Source organism: Pocillopora damicornis, chromosome 10, assembly GCF_964200805.1.
Source record: "Pocillopora damicornis chromosome 10, jaPocDami1.2, whole genome shotgun sequence".
Taxonomy (NCBI): domain Eukaryota; kingdom Metazoa; phylum Cnidaria; class Anthozoa; order Scleractinia; family Pocilloporidae; genus Pocillopora; species Pocillopora damicornis.
Genome location: NC_142679.1, coordinates 17540895 through 17557470, shown reverse-complemented (window position 1 = coordinate 17557470; position 16576 = coordinate 17540895). Strand labels below are relative to the sequence as shown.

General features: G+C 37.4%; 3 protein-coding genes across 5 annotated transcripts; 1 reads left to right on the top strand and 2 right to left on the bottom strand.

Annotated features, from left to right (window-relative positions):
* Positions 1-117: 117 nt before the first annotated feature.
* On the bottom strand, positions 118-6094 carry LOC113678583 (actin-related protein 2/3 complex subunit 1A-A). Its single transcript, XM_027195480.2, has 12 exons — positions 5931-6094; positions 5663-5748; positions 5346-5411; positions 4463-4568; positions 4061-4130; positions 3859-3906; positions 3431-3490; positions 3146-3255; positions 2580-2759; positions 1538-1742; positions 643-733; positions 118-313 (listed from the first exon to the last, which is right to left on the bottom strand). The coding sequence occupies exons 1-12, from the start codon at positions 6001-6003 to the stop codon at positions 275-277; spliced, it is 1134 nt and encodes a 377-aa protein (XP_027051281.2). The 5' UTR covers positions 6004-6094; the 3' UTR covers positions 118-274.
* Positions 6095-6197: 103 nt separating this feature from the next.
* LOC113678588 (ketimine reductase mu-crystallin) lies at positions 6198-10735 on the top strand. 3 transcript variants are annotated; one of them, XM_027195484.2, is made up of 8 exons: positions 6198-6470; positions 7062-7212; positions 7618-7680; positions 8298-8399; positions 9082-9259; positions 9823-9944; positions 10079-10163; positions 10451-10735. In XM_027195484.2, exons 1-8 carry the CDS (start codon positions 6295-6297, stop codon positions 10534-10536), a joined length of 963 nt encoding a protein of 320 aa, XP_027051285.2. In that variant the 5' UTR covers positions 6198-6294; the 3' UTR covers positions 10537-10735. The 3 variants fall into 3 exon arrangements, with proteins under 3 accessions (XP_027051285.2, XP_027051288.2, XP_027051287.2); XM_027195487.2 differs by having other exon boundaries at positions 6207-6475; XM_027195486.2 differs by having other exon boundaries at positions 6226-6470; positions 9121-9259.
* A 268-nt stretch (positions 10736-11003) lies between these two features.
* On the bottom strand, positions 11004-15180 carry LOC113678587 (dermatopontin). Its single transcript, XM_027195483.2, has 5 exons — positions 15016-15180; positions 13140-13524; positions 12472-12648; positions 12010-12205; positions 11004-11328 (listed from the first exon to the last, which is right to left on the bottom strand). The coding sequence occupies exons 2-5, from the start codon at positions 13513-13515 to the stop codon at positions 11250-11252; spliced, it is 828 nt and encodes a 275-aa protein (XP_027051284.2). The 5' UTR covers positions 13516-13524; positions 15016-15180; the 3' UTR covers positions 11004-11249.
* Positions 15181-16576: the final 1396 nt, after the last annotated feature.

Below are 16576 nucleotides of genomic sequence, written 5' to 3'. Positions count from 1 at the left end.
CTCTAGAAACTCTTTACAGTGGCCAATTTATATTATTAACCAAGTTGATAAAACCAAATTATCTAACAAATATGTGATCTTAATAAATTTTATGCAAATTATCAAAAGGTGACAAACTTTAGAAAACGAAAGAGCATTTATTGATTCGATGATCCACTTCAACTTGTGGTAAAATCATCGCCTTCCAACTTTTATAAAAGAAATTTGTTTAGCAGATACAAATATAAGGCATCTCTAACAGCCCAGGAAAAGAAAACACTGATCTTCTTAACATCTAAGAAATCTTCAAACCAGCAATGGAAGATTCCAGGGACTGAAAAAACAAACAAACAAAAACGATTGTAACACATAAAAAATGAATTAATAATCCGTTAATCATAATGGAAATTTACAAACACTCCTTCCATTTTAAATAAATATTACTAATAATTATTATCAGGGCTGTGCTGTAGCGAAGCACACGTACCACAGGGCTTACTTTTGTCCATAATCGGCTTGCGAAATGTTTCATTTAATTTATCTATAAAGATCTTTTAAAGCTGAGCATCCTCAGCTATTTCCAATAGCAAGAATGGTAGGAAATAAATTGGTAAGGGTAATAATACACATAACATGGCATGTAACGAGTAGCTGACCAGTTACCTTGACGTTCCAAATGACAAGACGACCATCAACACCAGATGATGCAAACTTGGTGGCACCTGCCTTAGTTCCACTGTGGATCTGCACTTGACTGAGAAAAGGAACAAAAAAAGAAGGCAAAAACTTTCTAAATTGTAGTAAACTAATCTTTTAATAGAAGCACAAATATTAGTGCCTTCTCTCTTTGCTTCAAAGAGGACTGAAGAGGTATATATATATATGCCAAATCTGCCTACACGAAACTTGTACTCACTAAATCCATGCCTGATGGAGATAGTGAATAGAGTGGTATCAGCTATAGTACGCACTAAAATAGAATTGTTTCCTACTGTTTACACTTGCTTGGTTTCTGTCACCCAATCCATGCTTGATTGAGACAATTGCTCAAGTTTTACCTGTATGAGTGCACTATAGAATATATCCAGTTCCCTCTAATTTCTTAACATAACAACTTTCATAAGTCCTCTCACGTAACATTTGTTTGGCTCTACTATGTACATCACTATGCTTCATCCACACTATTTTTCCAAAAATAATCAGTAGGATACAAAACTAAAATATTCCATTACCATGTAACTTCTTAATATGACAAAAGGGGGAAAGTTTCTAAAGAAACAGGTGTTGCATCAGTGGGAGAGTATAACAGGGTAAATTAGTATTATCAACTGAGTTGATAAAGTAAATTGACCACGGTGAAGAGTTTAAAAGCTGACATTTTGAATGTTCGCCCTTTGTCAATCATTCAATGAAAGGCTAGCGCTTGAAATATCACCTTTGAAACTCTTTACAGTGGCCAATTTACCTTATCAATTCAGTTGATAATACTAAATTATCCTTTTACGACACTCTGTCCAAAATAATTTTAATAAAGTACAAATTGATTGGAATTTCTTACTTAATGGCATTTTGATGGGTGGTCTGCACTCCTGTACCAGATTCACTGTCATCAGCACTCTGAGCTCGTTTGTCCATGGTGCGGAACTTAGCCATGGCACTGACAGTTCCAGAGGATTCCTTCTTCTTAGGTATATCCAGCTTTTGGCCTCCACTCAGAGTATCATTATCATCATGGTTGAACAAGATTGGGACATAGTCATACCCTAGAATAAAAGACGTTTGTTGACATTGCTTAATATGCATTAAGAAATGATAGATAAGTGAAAATACAGACTTCAACACCTTGGAGAAATTTAGTACAAATTTTTGAAATTACATTTACATGCTACTGGTGCCCAGAGGGATAGTGACGAAATAAAACTAGCTGCTTTCCCAGCAAGAAGTCCATTTTTTCACAAGCCATGATCAGATGGGTCACATCTAAGGCAGCAAAAATGCTGGAATACCAGCACCCATCGATAAACAACATGTGGCCCTCCTTCCAATTGGAGCACCAAATTCCCAATTTTGTTTTCCATAAAGCATCATAGAAAACAGTGGTGGCTCATGCAATTGCTGATCTTCTAGGTTTATGAGATTAACAACTCAAACCATATTCCACAAAATATTTTTGGGGAGCTAATGTATTGACCTTCTGGAGAAGTTTATAGCAGCCATGAGTTCTTTGTTCTTTCCCCCCAAGGCTTGGGGTCTTAACCCTTTAACTCCCAAGATCTCATTAGTAATTCTCCTTACTGTCTGCTATAAAATTCTTGCAATGTTACTTAAGAGAATTTGGTATACTGGATCAACTAATAATCACCTAATTGATATTGTTCTATATTCTCATTGCTTGTCTGCTTAATATTGTATTGATATTATAAGGAGAAATTCTGTCTTGGTCACTCATGGGAGTTAAAGGGTTACGTAGAGTTTTGATGCTGAAGCTATCATTATCCAACTAATAAGCTGAAGACAGAGTATGCCAATAACAGTTGCATCCACTTTCTACTTAAGTTCCCTATTTTGATACAAGGCAAGGTATCTCTTGCAAACATTACCAGCAGTGACAATACTGTTTTCAGTGACCCACACACAAGCTGTGAAAGGCAAGAAATTGCCTTTGATAGTTGCCATTTTGGATTCATTAGCAGCATTCACCACACTGATGCTAGAATCATGACCAACCCAGGCAAGTTTGTTTCCTGAGGCAGAGAAACTAACACCATGCACCCAACCACCTGCAATAAAGATAGAGACAAATCAATGGAAACAGTTCTTGTGATCTTTTAACGAATTTTTCTAACTTTCACTTTGCAAATTCAAAGTTAACAAGTCAGAGGGCATGGCCAGGGGAGATTAACCTCCAATCATGGTTAGCTTAGCTCAGCAAGTATGCAATTTAGCAACCATACTAGGACCTCAAACTGTAATTTAGAGGCAGCACTTCTTTGTGGATTTGAAAAGCTTTAAACTTAAAAATTTTGTGCCAAGTCTAAATAAATTAATAAACAGCAACCAAACTTTAGAATCTACCCAAGCATACTCTACATCAATAAAACAACCTGGCATAAATGCTTTGCTACAGGCCAAAGTCACACTGCTGAAGACTGTTACATGTACATACCTCTGCCATTAGAAAACTCAGACAAACAGCTTCCAAAACTGGATTTCTTTCCCCAGATAGTGTCTGTGTTAGTCTTTCCATCTACTTCCTTTATAAAAGCAGAAAACACCCTATGCGAGCAAATGATAGGGAAGTTAGGCTTTCTACAAATGCACATAGACAACCACTAGAAGGAATTGATACACACACTGCCAAACACCCATAATTGTAAATGTCGAACACACAGTCCTACCATGAATCTTTTAAAGTGAGGAGGATTAACAATCTTCTCAAGATCCTGCCTACCTTGTCTTGAAGTCAGAAGAACCAGCAGCCAGCAATAAGTTGTTTGGATGCCAATCAAGACTGCAGAAATTTTAATCAGACACAAAAGGAATTAATTTTGATGTTAAAAATTAAGTTACTTTGCTCTATCAATTTCTTGAATTATTTCACACCTTATTACAACATACACAAACTGGGCCATAATAGTACCTCCTTTTTCAGTTTGAAATAACACTTCCACTCTAACATTATATTTAATATAAAATTTTTCTTTATACATTTTAACACTCATACAATTTCCCTATAACTCTAGTCAGTAAAAAATTTGCTTAAATTTTGACAAGGGAATGTTTCATGAAAAACTCCACAGATTATTATTAGATGTTTGCCTGAATAATATAGAAAGGGTTGTCCACAATAGGAGCTGCAAAATGAGTAATAATGCTCACCACAAGACAGTGGAGCGGATTGGCTTCTTGATGTGCTTGCTGACCCACCTACATGCACACAGAACAAGGAAATCAATTGATTTAATTAAATGTTAACTAACCTATATATAAGCACTACCAAAATGCAATATGCCTTGCACTAAACAAGATCAAACAGTTCCTAAATAAGAGTAAGAAAATCAGACAGCATCATATTACTAACCAGTCATTCTCCTTTTCAAAATAGCACACTGAAATGAGACGAGCACTGCTTCCTACAGCAAACTTGTCCTCTATAAACAACAAAAACTCTACTTTAGAATCCACAGGACTTGAATAAAAAATTGCCTTAGTTTGCAGATCCTTAAGATATTTAATTGCCTAATCTGCAACTTAAGTGTGACAGATTCATTTTCTCCCCTTCACTGTATATGCAAGCTTACTTATGAATATATCTAGTGACTATAACTTTATAACTTGACTAAACTACTACTACTACTACTTTCCCCATACATGCCAGCCTACTCACGAGTATATCTCATGAACAATTTGGATGTCCAAAACCCAATGTCATAATCCCTCACTGCAGTTCTAAAAGTGGTATTATGAGAAGAATTACAGTTACCTTTAGGAGACCAGCAAACACAGGTTGCAGCACGATTGATACGCAAAATAACAAGCATAGGTTTCCACTGGCCATCTTGTAGGTCCCATACATAGGCATTTCTGTCCTAAAGATGACAACAGTATTCATAATGATTCTATGATGCAAGATTGAAAATTATTTGTTGAAGGTGATGCAAAAAGAGGGTCCAAAACATCACCTGGCCACAAACACAAACTAATGTCATAGCCCAATGGTTTGTCCCAACATGACAAATGTTGGCAGAAGTGGACAAATCTTTAACCCTTTAACTCCCGTAAGTGACCAAGATAGAATTTCTCCTTACAATAGCAATACAAAATCAGGCAGACATGAGATGAGAATGAAGAAAAATATCAGTTAGGGGATTGTAAGTTGATCCAATATGAAATTATCTAAACTAACATCACAAGAACTGTATGGCAGACAGTAAGGAGAATTACTAATGAGATCTTGGGAGTTAAAAGGTTAAATGCATGGCAAACAGAGGGACAAAATTGTGATAAATTTGTCAATCACTAGTTGTAAAAGCTACAACCAGCATGTAATTGAATTGAAACCAGTTTGCTAGGAGGGCAAAAACTGTCTTTCATTGCAAAACTTGGGGATTCTAAAATTTTAAAACGACTTTGGATAAATCCTGGAAATTAGAGGTGGAATCCTTTGCCAAACTATGCTGGCCAGTCTTATGAACAGATCAGGCATTGACAAAATTTGATGGATTTGAAATTTTTAATGCAGATGCAACAGACAAGACAAAAATTTGCCATGACAAAATTTGTCCTTTGATTTTGTCAGGACAATTCTAGTTTAGTCCGATAGTGCGGAAAGGCCCTCAATGACACTTTTTATCACAAAAACTCACCGCTCCACAGGTGACAAGCCTGTTACTGGTTGGGGCCCAAGCCATTCCTGTCACACGTTGGCCATGCTAACAAAAAACAAAATCAAAGTAAGCTCAAAATGAGAAAAACTTATGGGGTTCATTTGCAGAGAAAGCGACAAAATAATTCAGAATGAAGTAGGCAAACAGTAAAACCTATTAGAAATGATCGACTGCTTAGGGCTGTAGAGGTATGATCATTTGTTAAAAAAAAAATTATTCAAAAGAGCACTTCAATACTTAAGCAACTAGATCAGACACATCTGATTGTGGTTAATTTTTCTATTCATCGTCCGCACCTCAGACAGTACAACTCCTTTATCCCATGTGTTGCCAGCTCTCTTGCAAATGTGAACGGTGCTGTCATTTGGAGAAAACGCCAGCTCTGCCGCATCAAAAACAAAAGTATCAGAATTTTTCATTCAGGCAAGGAGTTATCAACCCCTCTACAATCCATATCGGTAACTTTCACCGCTATTAGACATTAGGATGAGTAATTTTTAAGCAGACAAAACTGACTTCAGCTGTACGTAGCGGAAGTAAACTAATGAATCGGTAAAGACTTACGACTGCAATCCTTGTTGAAACAGAAGCAAGTAATCGGGCGGATAGAAAGCTCGTGAACTTCCTTATCCGACATTTCGGATAAATACAATTATCAACAATTGCTAGCAAAGGTAAATTTGCCACGGACTCTGGTCAGTCTACGCAGCAAGATGGCGTCGAAGAATATCCGCCTCTCAAGTGGGCGTGGCTTTTACAAAACAAAAACTTGTACTGATTGGTTAGAATAAAAATTTAGGCCAATCAAAAGGTAGATTAATTTTAGTATTTTCATTCTAGACAGCTGTGCAGTAGTAGTGCATACTCTGTTTCCGGAGATGTTGTTTCGGTTGTGGGGGAGAGGTGTGTCTGGTACGACTTGGGGGAAATGGCTCATCAGAGTTTGGAACCTCCAAAGTACATAAGTGCCTCTCGTGTAAAAGAGGTTCTAAAGTATGAAGACCTCATTCCGGTCATTGAACAGGCCTTAGTCAATTTTTCCGCCCGTAGAAGCGGCGGAGTTGTCCAGCCTGTGCGCACAGCCGTTGAGGTCGAAAACCGCGGGTAAGGTAACATATACTTATGTCTTATGACTGAAGAACATATTTGGAAACTAAATTTCTGGAAACACCTATCACTGATAAGATTTTTGTAAGATATTCGTAGGGTTCTGTGACGGGGCTCATTCTTTTCGTTTTTTTAGCATTAATTTGGTCATCAACGGAGGGCAGGGACTGGGGAGGTGGAATAGGGCCCTACCAAAAAGTGTAGATATGGATGTTGGTTGTTGAAAAAATTCTCAGCGTGTCCGACGAAACTGCAGCTTTTCCATATTTCTCTTTTCCAAGGCTCAAGCCCTTTTCCGTTGTTTCCAAGTAGTATAGAAGCCATGCTTTGTACCTGCCAAACTGGTTATCCTGTTTATTCCAGCACTCCTTGCCCAACCTATGGACATCCTGACATGACCTTTATTACAAGCTCTAACCACAGCACCTCCAAATGAGAAAATATTAAGGTTTCTAAACCCCTAGAGCCATTTAACTAGTTAGAGTCAATGAAATGAATTATTCAGGCCAGTTATTTTGAGATTGACTCAGCACTTACCAGTTTTTAGAGTTAATTAGGATAATTATTGAGGTCTTTATCATTCTGCAGATTTTTTCTTGTGATGCCAGCCTATTCAGCTAAAGACAATGCTCTTGCTGTAAAATTGGTCACAGGTTTTCCAGAAAATGAGAAACAGGGCCTACCTTCATTCTTAAGCAATGTCATGGTATTAGATCCCAAGAATGGTTTGTTACAAGCGGTCAGTAATGTCAGTTTTGACAATTTTGTCAACTAACATAACCATTTGTCATATCAATTGATTATAGAGGCTGAATGTAGACAATGTATGCTGCAAAATCCTTTAATCATTTTTTGGCTTCTTCAAATATTAACTAAAAACCTACTTTCATGTTAGTTACTCAAAATTTTGTGATCCTATAGGAGATTTCTTAGTGTATTTCTTGGGGTCTCTTTGGTCAAAAATACTGCTAAATTCAGTCACACTTCATGTAAATTTACTGCATTGTGGTCAATTGGATTGAGTCTCAGAGCTATCATTAGGGAAATCAGTAGCTCAAGGCCTTGATCCAATCATCCATTTTAATCAACATGCTACTGAAGGTTAGCTTCAAATTTTGATTGAATTATATTTAAACATTTAAAGATTATGGATGGCATTCCAATCACAGACATGCGGACTGCAGCAGCATCTGCTGTTGCAACTAAGGTGTGTTTTTGCATCTACTGAGTCTAATGTATTAAATTTAGTGCAGTGATTTATTGTCATCTCCACATTAGATGCTTTTAATGATAGCTGATCCCTGCAGGAGGCTTGTCATGTCTCAGTCATGCATATTTACCCTTTAACTGTGAGATCAAATCTGTAATTCTCCTTGCTTTCAACCATATCATTCTTATAATGTTAGTTCGGAGAATTTAGTATTGGATCAGCTAATTATCCTCAAATTGATAATTTTCTTTATTCTTATCTCTTATCTGGTTGATATTGTATTGATACTGTAAGGATAAATTCTGTCTTGGTCACTCATGGGAGTTAAAGGGTTAAGACCCAGCCAGACCTAACAAGATATATCTGTAGCTCAGTTGCATATCATCAGTTAGTATAGAGCATTCAGTGTTGTGCTGGGGTCTAAGTTCTCATAAAGGATCCAGATTTTTCCTTGTTAGTGCTCTTTCCAAATTTGTCATATTTTTTTTTGTCAAAAAGGCTATGGTAACTGTAATTGACTCCTGTTCCTTGCATCATGTGATTAACGTTGAATCAACTTTTACTATTAATTTTCCTGAAGATGTGAATGTTTCATTAGTTATCATTTATTTCAGTTCCTTGCTTCTGAGAGTGCTGAAGTTTTGTGTATTTTGGGGTCAGGTGCTCAGGCTAGAAGTCATGTTGAGGCCCTTAAGTTTGTGAAACCCTTCACTGAGGTAATAATTTACAATTATTATACCAATATGATATATTGAATATGAAAGCGATCTTTGCAGTAGTGAACACTATAAGTAGTGGTGAAGTAAGTAGTGTTTATTTCGGCATAGATTGCTCTCATATTTATTTCTTACATACATACTTTACATACGTTATTAATGTGGCTGACACTTAGCTATATAAAGCTAGTTTACTGGTCAGTCATGGAAGAAAAGATAAATAAATAAACCTGGAAGCTATACAAAAGTGTTTAAAATGATGTAGTATTATGGAACTGCATAAAATTATAGAAGTATTAAACTTATAAAAACTAGGTTAAATTGCAAATAAGGTCTATAAACTTACAACTATATAAAAAGTGCTTAAAATGATATAGTATATGGAGCTACATAAAACTAAAAAAAAACTAAGTTAAATGGCAAATAAGGGACCATAAACTTGCAAGGTCGAGCTCCTTGAGTCCATGTTTAAAACTGTGGTAATCATTGATATTTCTTAAATTATTAGGAATAGTGTTCCATAGTTAGGTAGGTCCCATACTTTGTTGAATACACATTATGTACGTTCACAGTCATGAATATGTTTAATTATATCTGATGTAGCGTGGAATTGATCTATATGTTTGTCACTACTGAATGTTTTTATGTATTAGATTTCAAATGAAACTTGTCATTTTTCAAGGTCAGAATATGGAGTAGAACCTTTGTTAATGCTCAAAAGCTTGCAGATGAGATTGGTGCCAAAGCATGTGCTACAGTCGAAGAAGCAGTCACAGGGGCTGATGTCATAGTCACTGCTACCTTGGCAACAGAACCTGTTCTGTTTGGAAAGTGGGTCAAGCCTGGAGCACTGATAAACTGTGAGTGGCCTAATTAGGATTAATTTTTATCATCATTATCAGGAACTTTGGGAGCAAGCATGCAGATGACAGCCAGTCATGGGACAAAATTTGTGTGGTAAATTTTGGGTTTAATAGGCTTAAGTTTGGCCTGGTAAACATACTGACTGTAGATGCATAGATCTTTACACTTCTAGTCACTTCATGTGTAATTATCAATTTCAGTATCCTAGCAACTGAGCACCAAGGGGAGGTGTAGGTGTGTAGTTGCTTAGATACTGACACTGATCCCTTCGTGCCATGCAAACAGAGAAAACACCAGCACTTATGGACAAAAATTGGTTTTGATCTAATATTACTGTTTGCCATCGTTGATAAAACTACCTTTTTAGTTCATAGTGGGGAAGATTCTTCTTCTTTGTATACTAATTGATTTTAAACATTTGCTAATTTAAACTACCAGCTCCAAAATAAAATTTTCTAATAACACTCATAATGATCATAAGCTACCCACAGACCTAATATGTATATTGCTTTCAAATCAAAATCTCAAAATCAGGAATTGTGACTCTTTTTTCACACAGCTGTCGGTGCACCCCGCCCAACATGGCGAGAAATAGATGATGAAACTATGCACAATAGCTTTATAGTGGCGGACAGCATTGAGGCAGCTTCTAAGGAAGCTGGGGATGTGATCCTCTCCAAGGTTAGTCTGTCAGAATTTCTGTAGAGAAACTTTGCAAAATATGTCCCTATGTAAGCCTTGTGGCTTTGGTGGCTCATTATTCTTTGAGTTATTGGCATTCCATGGAATTTATTCTTTGTTCTTTTGATAACTAGGCAACAGTGGCTGGGGAGATTGGTGATGTTATTTCAGGAAAATTGGCTGTTCCTGAAGGAAAAACACGGATCTTTAAGTCTTTAGGTAAGCTGTTGTGAGCTGTAGAAGAGTCAGAGGTGAAGTATTCACAAATCAACAGGGTGGGAGCAGGTGCCAACCCATACTCACTCACAATTTAAGTTGGAGAAGCTGGTGAACATTGTGCAAGTGTAAAATGATCAGCAAAGAACTGTCAACACTACTCAGTTATTGTTAGTTATACCTTGAAACCTTGAAACTGATTCACATGGTAGTTTCAGTGAGTTAAAATTAGTGATACTGATGAAAACGTTGAACTTTTTTCATAAACTACTGGAACATCTGTTTTTTAGGTATGGCACTGGAAGATGTTGTATCTGCTAAGTTGGTGTTGAGTAAACTTGGTGGATTAGGTGGTACACCTCTTGATGTGCTTTAGCCAATGATAATTTTATCATTGTTTTCTGGGAAAGATGCCTGGGAGAGAAAAGACTGATATATTTTAAATGTGCCAAAGGCTAAGTGAATATCGTTGAATACCCCCAATACTAAGTATTATTGAATAAATGTATATCTCTCATACACCACTTTTTAAGATGAAATAAAAGGTGGGCTCTTCAAGGGCTTATATTTAAGCTATAGGAAGTCATTTACCTTTCGTTTTCTTTCCTGTTTTCATTCAATGACTAATGATGAGTGCAACGAGGCACTTACCCCTGTCGGGCAACCTTCCCCCTTCCTTCCCCTCTCCTACCCCTCCCCACTTCCACCATCTAAGTACCCACAAAATGGTTTTGACATCGAACCAGCTGGGAAGGCACAACAGCCCAAGACTTCTAGTGACCTTGTATTAGGTTTGTTTTATGCCAGTCCCAATTGTGGTTAACGCACTCATTTTCCAACTTGTTTGAAAAAATACGTAGTTTTATTTTACCACACATTCCACATATTTTACAGACAAAGTTAATACAGTACAACGGGAGGAAATTACGCCGTCCAAACTTATGTTACGAAAAACTACTTTTTTTGTCGTGTAGCTTGATAATTTTCTTCTCACTATTATAATACTAAAAACTACTTTCAGTGGTCTGCCAACACAGAAAAAGAGACAAGTTATTGTTGCTAATAATGTCGGTCACGTGGGATTTGCCGTCAGTTCTCGATGACTTCTTTTTTCTCAGGTTGAGACATTTGCACTGACTTGCAGTAGTCGATCTTCCATGTCCTGTCCCTGTGACAGAAAAGGAACGTGAAATTCGGTTAGATTGCTACTATTACGCACCGATAAATTTTCAGTTCCATTTCCGCTGATAAAAATCTAAGATTCTATTGGTTTAGCCCTATTGCTCCGCGTGATTGGTCGAGACAATTTGCAGGACCCTCTCAACCAATCAGATGGAAAACCAATTGTGATTTGCAGGGGCTTCAAATGGTACCTTGAAAAATTGTGGGTCTCACCAACTTTTTATTCGATTTCGAATAGTCGAAATCTCGAAAGCCTTTTCCATGGATCTCAAGTTCTCATATTTCTCCCAGACCTCTGTCAAAGGATGGCTGGATTAGCCCAGAGTTGTCGTCGGGAGCGAAGGAAGTCGTGATAGCGTTACAGTTTGAAAATAATGCATTGTAGAGGCTGATGTATCAACAAAACGAACTTAAATAGGGAATCCAATTAAAAGGAGTCATGAGGCCTAAATGTTTAGTCGCTCTCGTATTTTCGAACCGGGATCTCGGTGTCTCTTGAGTTTCGGGTTTCACCATTGGCCACCTTGCTTCTGTATTCTCGCGCTTCAGGCAGTTTGCTTTTTTTCCCGTCTTCTTTGAGTACGTACTTAACTTTAGGTGTGATATTTACAATTGAAATGGGGTCCACATGGTGTGAACCAGTTAGTAGTTTAGTAAGTGTTCTAACCTCTTGTAATAGTGAAAGCAGCTGGAAATGCCAGTGATATAATCTCGCTTGTCTCTATCGACCTTAAACTCTAAGTTTTCTCCGGCCTTGTTCAGTGTGGGGGACTGGTGACAAGCTTCATGGTCAAATCTTCTGTCATTGCAACATTTAAACTTGTAGCGCCGATCTCCCACTGGAAAATATTCGGCTTTCACACCTATGTATGAAAAATAAACCAAAATAATACACAGTTAATAATTATAATAATGATAATTTTTCTTCTAAAAATACGACGTTCATTTGCACCCTTGAAACTTCTCCCCCAGGCAACCCCGTTCCGGCTGAGTTATTGCTTTGTAGTAAGTGTTTCGCTTCACGTTGGGTAACGGTGTAAGACTCTGTCTAGTTTGTGAGAGCAGTAATTGTCATGTTTCATAGGAAAATATCGACAACCATTCCGAGAGGTCTACGAAGCGGCCTTACCTGCTACGAAACCATGATTCGGACAGTTAAAAAAGATTCCATCTCTTACGTCATTAGCGAAATTGTGTTCCCAGAAGCAGTGTTCATAAGAGGCCTCGTTATACCCACAACCGAACGCCCAGATACGGTCATGATGGCATTCACTGTAGTCGCTCTTCATGTAGATCAATGTCTGGCCTGAAATATCGAAATGATAGTAATGAGATACTTGTAGCAACTATTTAATCATTAGATATCGTGTATATGATTATGGTCAGAATATAAACTTAGCTAGGGGAAACAAGAATTTCAGCTGGCTCGATGATCTTCAATCAGCGACACCTGGCGATGGTTTTTGCGTATCCTTTGCGAGCCAGAAACTTCCTAGACAGTCGTTAACGCTCTTCGTTGTACTCCGTTGACAACTTTTCTTTCTTCATTCTCTTTTTCTTTACATTTTTATTACTACATTATCGTTATTGCTACTATTTTTATCGCCTTGCGTTCGCACTCGCCAAATCCCTCGCGGCTGTTATATCTAGATCTCTCGCGCAAAAGTTTATGATCTGTAAGAAAATAAGAGCTCTTTAAACATGCTATTTTCTTGTAATTTTGGAGAAGGGATTACTTACCATTCCAACTGCAAAAGGACTAGATCTGACCCTAATGCGCATGCGTAAATGCCTTACCTTTTGGACACTCGAAATCAAGAGATTTTGTCCACTCATTTGCCCACTGGACACCGTCTGGCCTTGATGAAGAACAAGGCACAGAAGTAGCTGGTGTTGGTGGCGGCGGTGGATGTGTGTGATGCGGCGGGTAAGGTCGACGCGATGGGTACCGACGTCTACGATATCCTTTTCTGTATCTAAACCTCCATCTCCAGCCGTGTGGATCGTTTTCGGGTCCAGGTTTCTTTTTGTCGTCTCCAGGGGCATTGGCAACCTTAGGATCTATGTCGAGAAGTAAGGAGCCTTCTGGGCTCTTTTTGACGTCAGTCCCTTTGCAACATACGCAGACGAGCCCCAGGACCACGACTAGTGTTAACAAAATAGCTCCGCGCATGATTTTATCCTGAAAATCGTAAATTTGACTGATCAGTGAAGAAAACTACATTTTCACTGCTCTCATTCAGTTTTGGCCTCAGAGGTTTAGCTGAGCTAAGTGCCCTAAAGGCATGGGAGTGAACGAATTTACATTGAGATCGACGTCGGTCGATGTCGCTCTGCGCCCCTCAGCGCGAGTTCGACGCTACTCTACGTCGAAAAACATTTTCAGATCTTTACTTTGCCCAGATTTCGAGATGTTTGTGAGTGGATAGGGCTCTGAATGCATGGATATCGATATTTGCATATTTTTCATTAGTCTTACGCGCGCAGACAATTTTCATAAGTAACCTAAAGAATGATCTGTCAAGTCAAGATAAACACACCGAACCCATTTAAAGTTCATTTGAATTTAAATAGCAGCAATATTAAACTTCTGACAAATGCCTGACGGGAATTTAAGTGCATTCCTACGAAGGTTAGCTGGATCGTTTCTGCTTCACTGTTCTAATTTCTCTGAGAATTTAATTTTGTTTCCTTTCTCAAATTCACGCTGCATGAATAGAAATCTCTCCGGTGTGAAACTATTTAAAACTGATGCACAGCATGGCAGAGCTCTTTTTAAATTATTGTTTAACCAAAGTATGCTACGATTAAAAAAACAACATACCGACGTTGAAGAGTTAGACTTCATCACGAATTGAATTCGCGGCCATTTTTGGAGCATTAGATATAACGTAGAAAGGAAGGGAGTTTTGAACTCTTTGAGACAGAGTGGCTTTCCAGCCTGTCTCTGACAAACTTAAGTTTACTCAAACATTTTATAATGAATAGAAGTTCAAGAATTTAATACTTGGAAAGACAAAAATTTGAAATGATTTATAGCTTTGTGTTACCTGTATTTTTTGCAATTTACCTTAGTGGAGAAACGAATTACAACACGTCTTAGAATGGAATCTAGATTTAGGACTATACATTCATGAAAATAGTGTTAGATGCTTGTAAGTGTCGTGGAATTTCAATTATTTATTTCCCTTTAAATCTTAGATCTTGATCCCTCGACAGTAAAAGACGATGAATTTGTCATTTCTGGGGTGCCCTAAATCGCAAAATTTAAGACTCCACGCAAAATGAACGAGATAAAGCTACAAATAAACCATTCTGGATGCCAAGAACACACCGCGCGCATCAGACAGAACTGTTGTACTCTCAGGGGACAGAAGAATGAATGTTAGAGGGCAGTTTAAAATACGATTTCCCTTTTCTTTAGCATTTTTTTACGTCATCCCAAGATTATATTAATTGCTTGTGGCTAGGATATTTCAACTCCACATCCATTTAAAAAAGGTACCAGTCGAGAGTAGATTAAAACTGAGGTGACACACCTTACTGATGGAAACACATGCAGAAGTGCGGCAAACTCTGCTCGAGTGTTGGCAAAAAACGACGGAGCTGCACCACCAGATAGAAATTGGTAAAGATAAAAAGTGACCAGAGCCTTTCAGAGGTTTAAACTTACCTTTCTCAACTAGATACCGAAGCAGTGTACGAAACTGCGATGTTCGAGATCCTTTATAAATCTGACTTAGCGACAGATCCAGGCTTCACCAGATCAGAAGATTGCGGCGACCGCCTACGTAATTGTGTAATAGTTTACGTACCTCTATGGTACAAATATTGATTTGAAATGTTTTTAAAGCAAACATGCGCTATATACCTTATAATTACTTTTCTCTTTTAAAAGTGCCAGGCCTTGGGGTCACTTGTTTAACCAATGGATTTTCACTCAAAAGTGTTTTCTTTTTATGAAAACTTTTTAAAAAATTTTTTCGCAATTTTTCAGTTACCTTTCAATTGAATTGACAAAAATAAAGATAAACGTGCCGACAAATATGTGTTAGAAAAAGAGAAATCTGAAAAATCTACTGCAACTTGGTTCTTGCAGTTCTTGATTAATTCGCTTTTTGATTAAGCAAGAGAATTACACTCCCTTGTAAGAGGCCGTTTGCCTTTCATGCTATTCAGGTAGTTTTTTTTGTTTCTACTGCTGAACCTTTAACTGCATGACACCTTAACATCAGTATGCATATTCTCCATACTGTCCTCCATACATTACCTAAGGTGTGAGCAAGGAGAATTTGTTTGACAATCAGGAACTTCCTAGGCTTAATATGTGATTCATGAGTGACATTGTAAGGAGAAACTAGATGCTACGGTTAATGAGCTTTCATTGACATTTCCCACTTCCCTGATTGGTCATTACTAATGATTGCATTGGTATTTAGTTTAATGAAACTATGCTCAGTCCTGATACCAAAAAGAATTCAAATCGGATGAGTGTGTCGTAGAAAAAATTTTGGTAACACGAGTGCAAAGTTGTAGCACGAGTCCAAATTACAAATGTCTGTCTTGAATTTATGTGATCTTTTTCTTTGTAAATTATTAATTAGTAATAACATGAATTGAGTGCAATTTGGTGTAAATAAACAGCCCATGCAGTTTTGTTGTGCTTGAAAAATTTACTGGTGCCTATTTAAACCAAATTGCTTTTGAATTTATATCAGTACCTATACTAACAGCAGAACAAATTAAAATAGAATTACCCAACTAAATGACAAGCGGCTTTTATGTAAATTATATGAGAATGTAATTGAGAAATATGACTCATCTGGCTTATTCTAATTACGACTTTCATGATCGACAGCATCATCCATGTTTTGACGACTGGTAAAACTTGCTTAGTCTTAAGTTGTAATGTATTTGACCAGTCTGCGTTTGGAAGCAAAAAGAACCTCTTTATTTTAAATATTCGGCTTTAATCTGATCCACAATACACGAGAAATTCCTTCTTTTTGTTTTGTTTTTATGTAAATATATCAATGACCACCTTTTTTCTCCTTTTCGTTTATTTTTACCTTGTTTTATTCTCGCAGCCAATCTATGATGAAAATGAAGACTTGTAACACGGGGAATGATATCACAAAAGGAAAGATTGAAATCACATCGAGTAATATCAAGGCATTATTATTCATATCCTCTACTTTCAGCTCTTATAAGCTCTGGGCATTACATAATAGTGA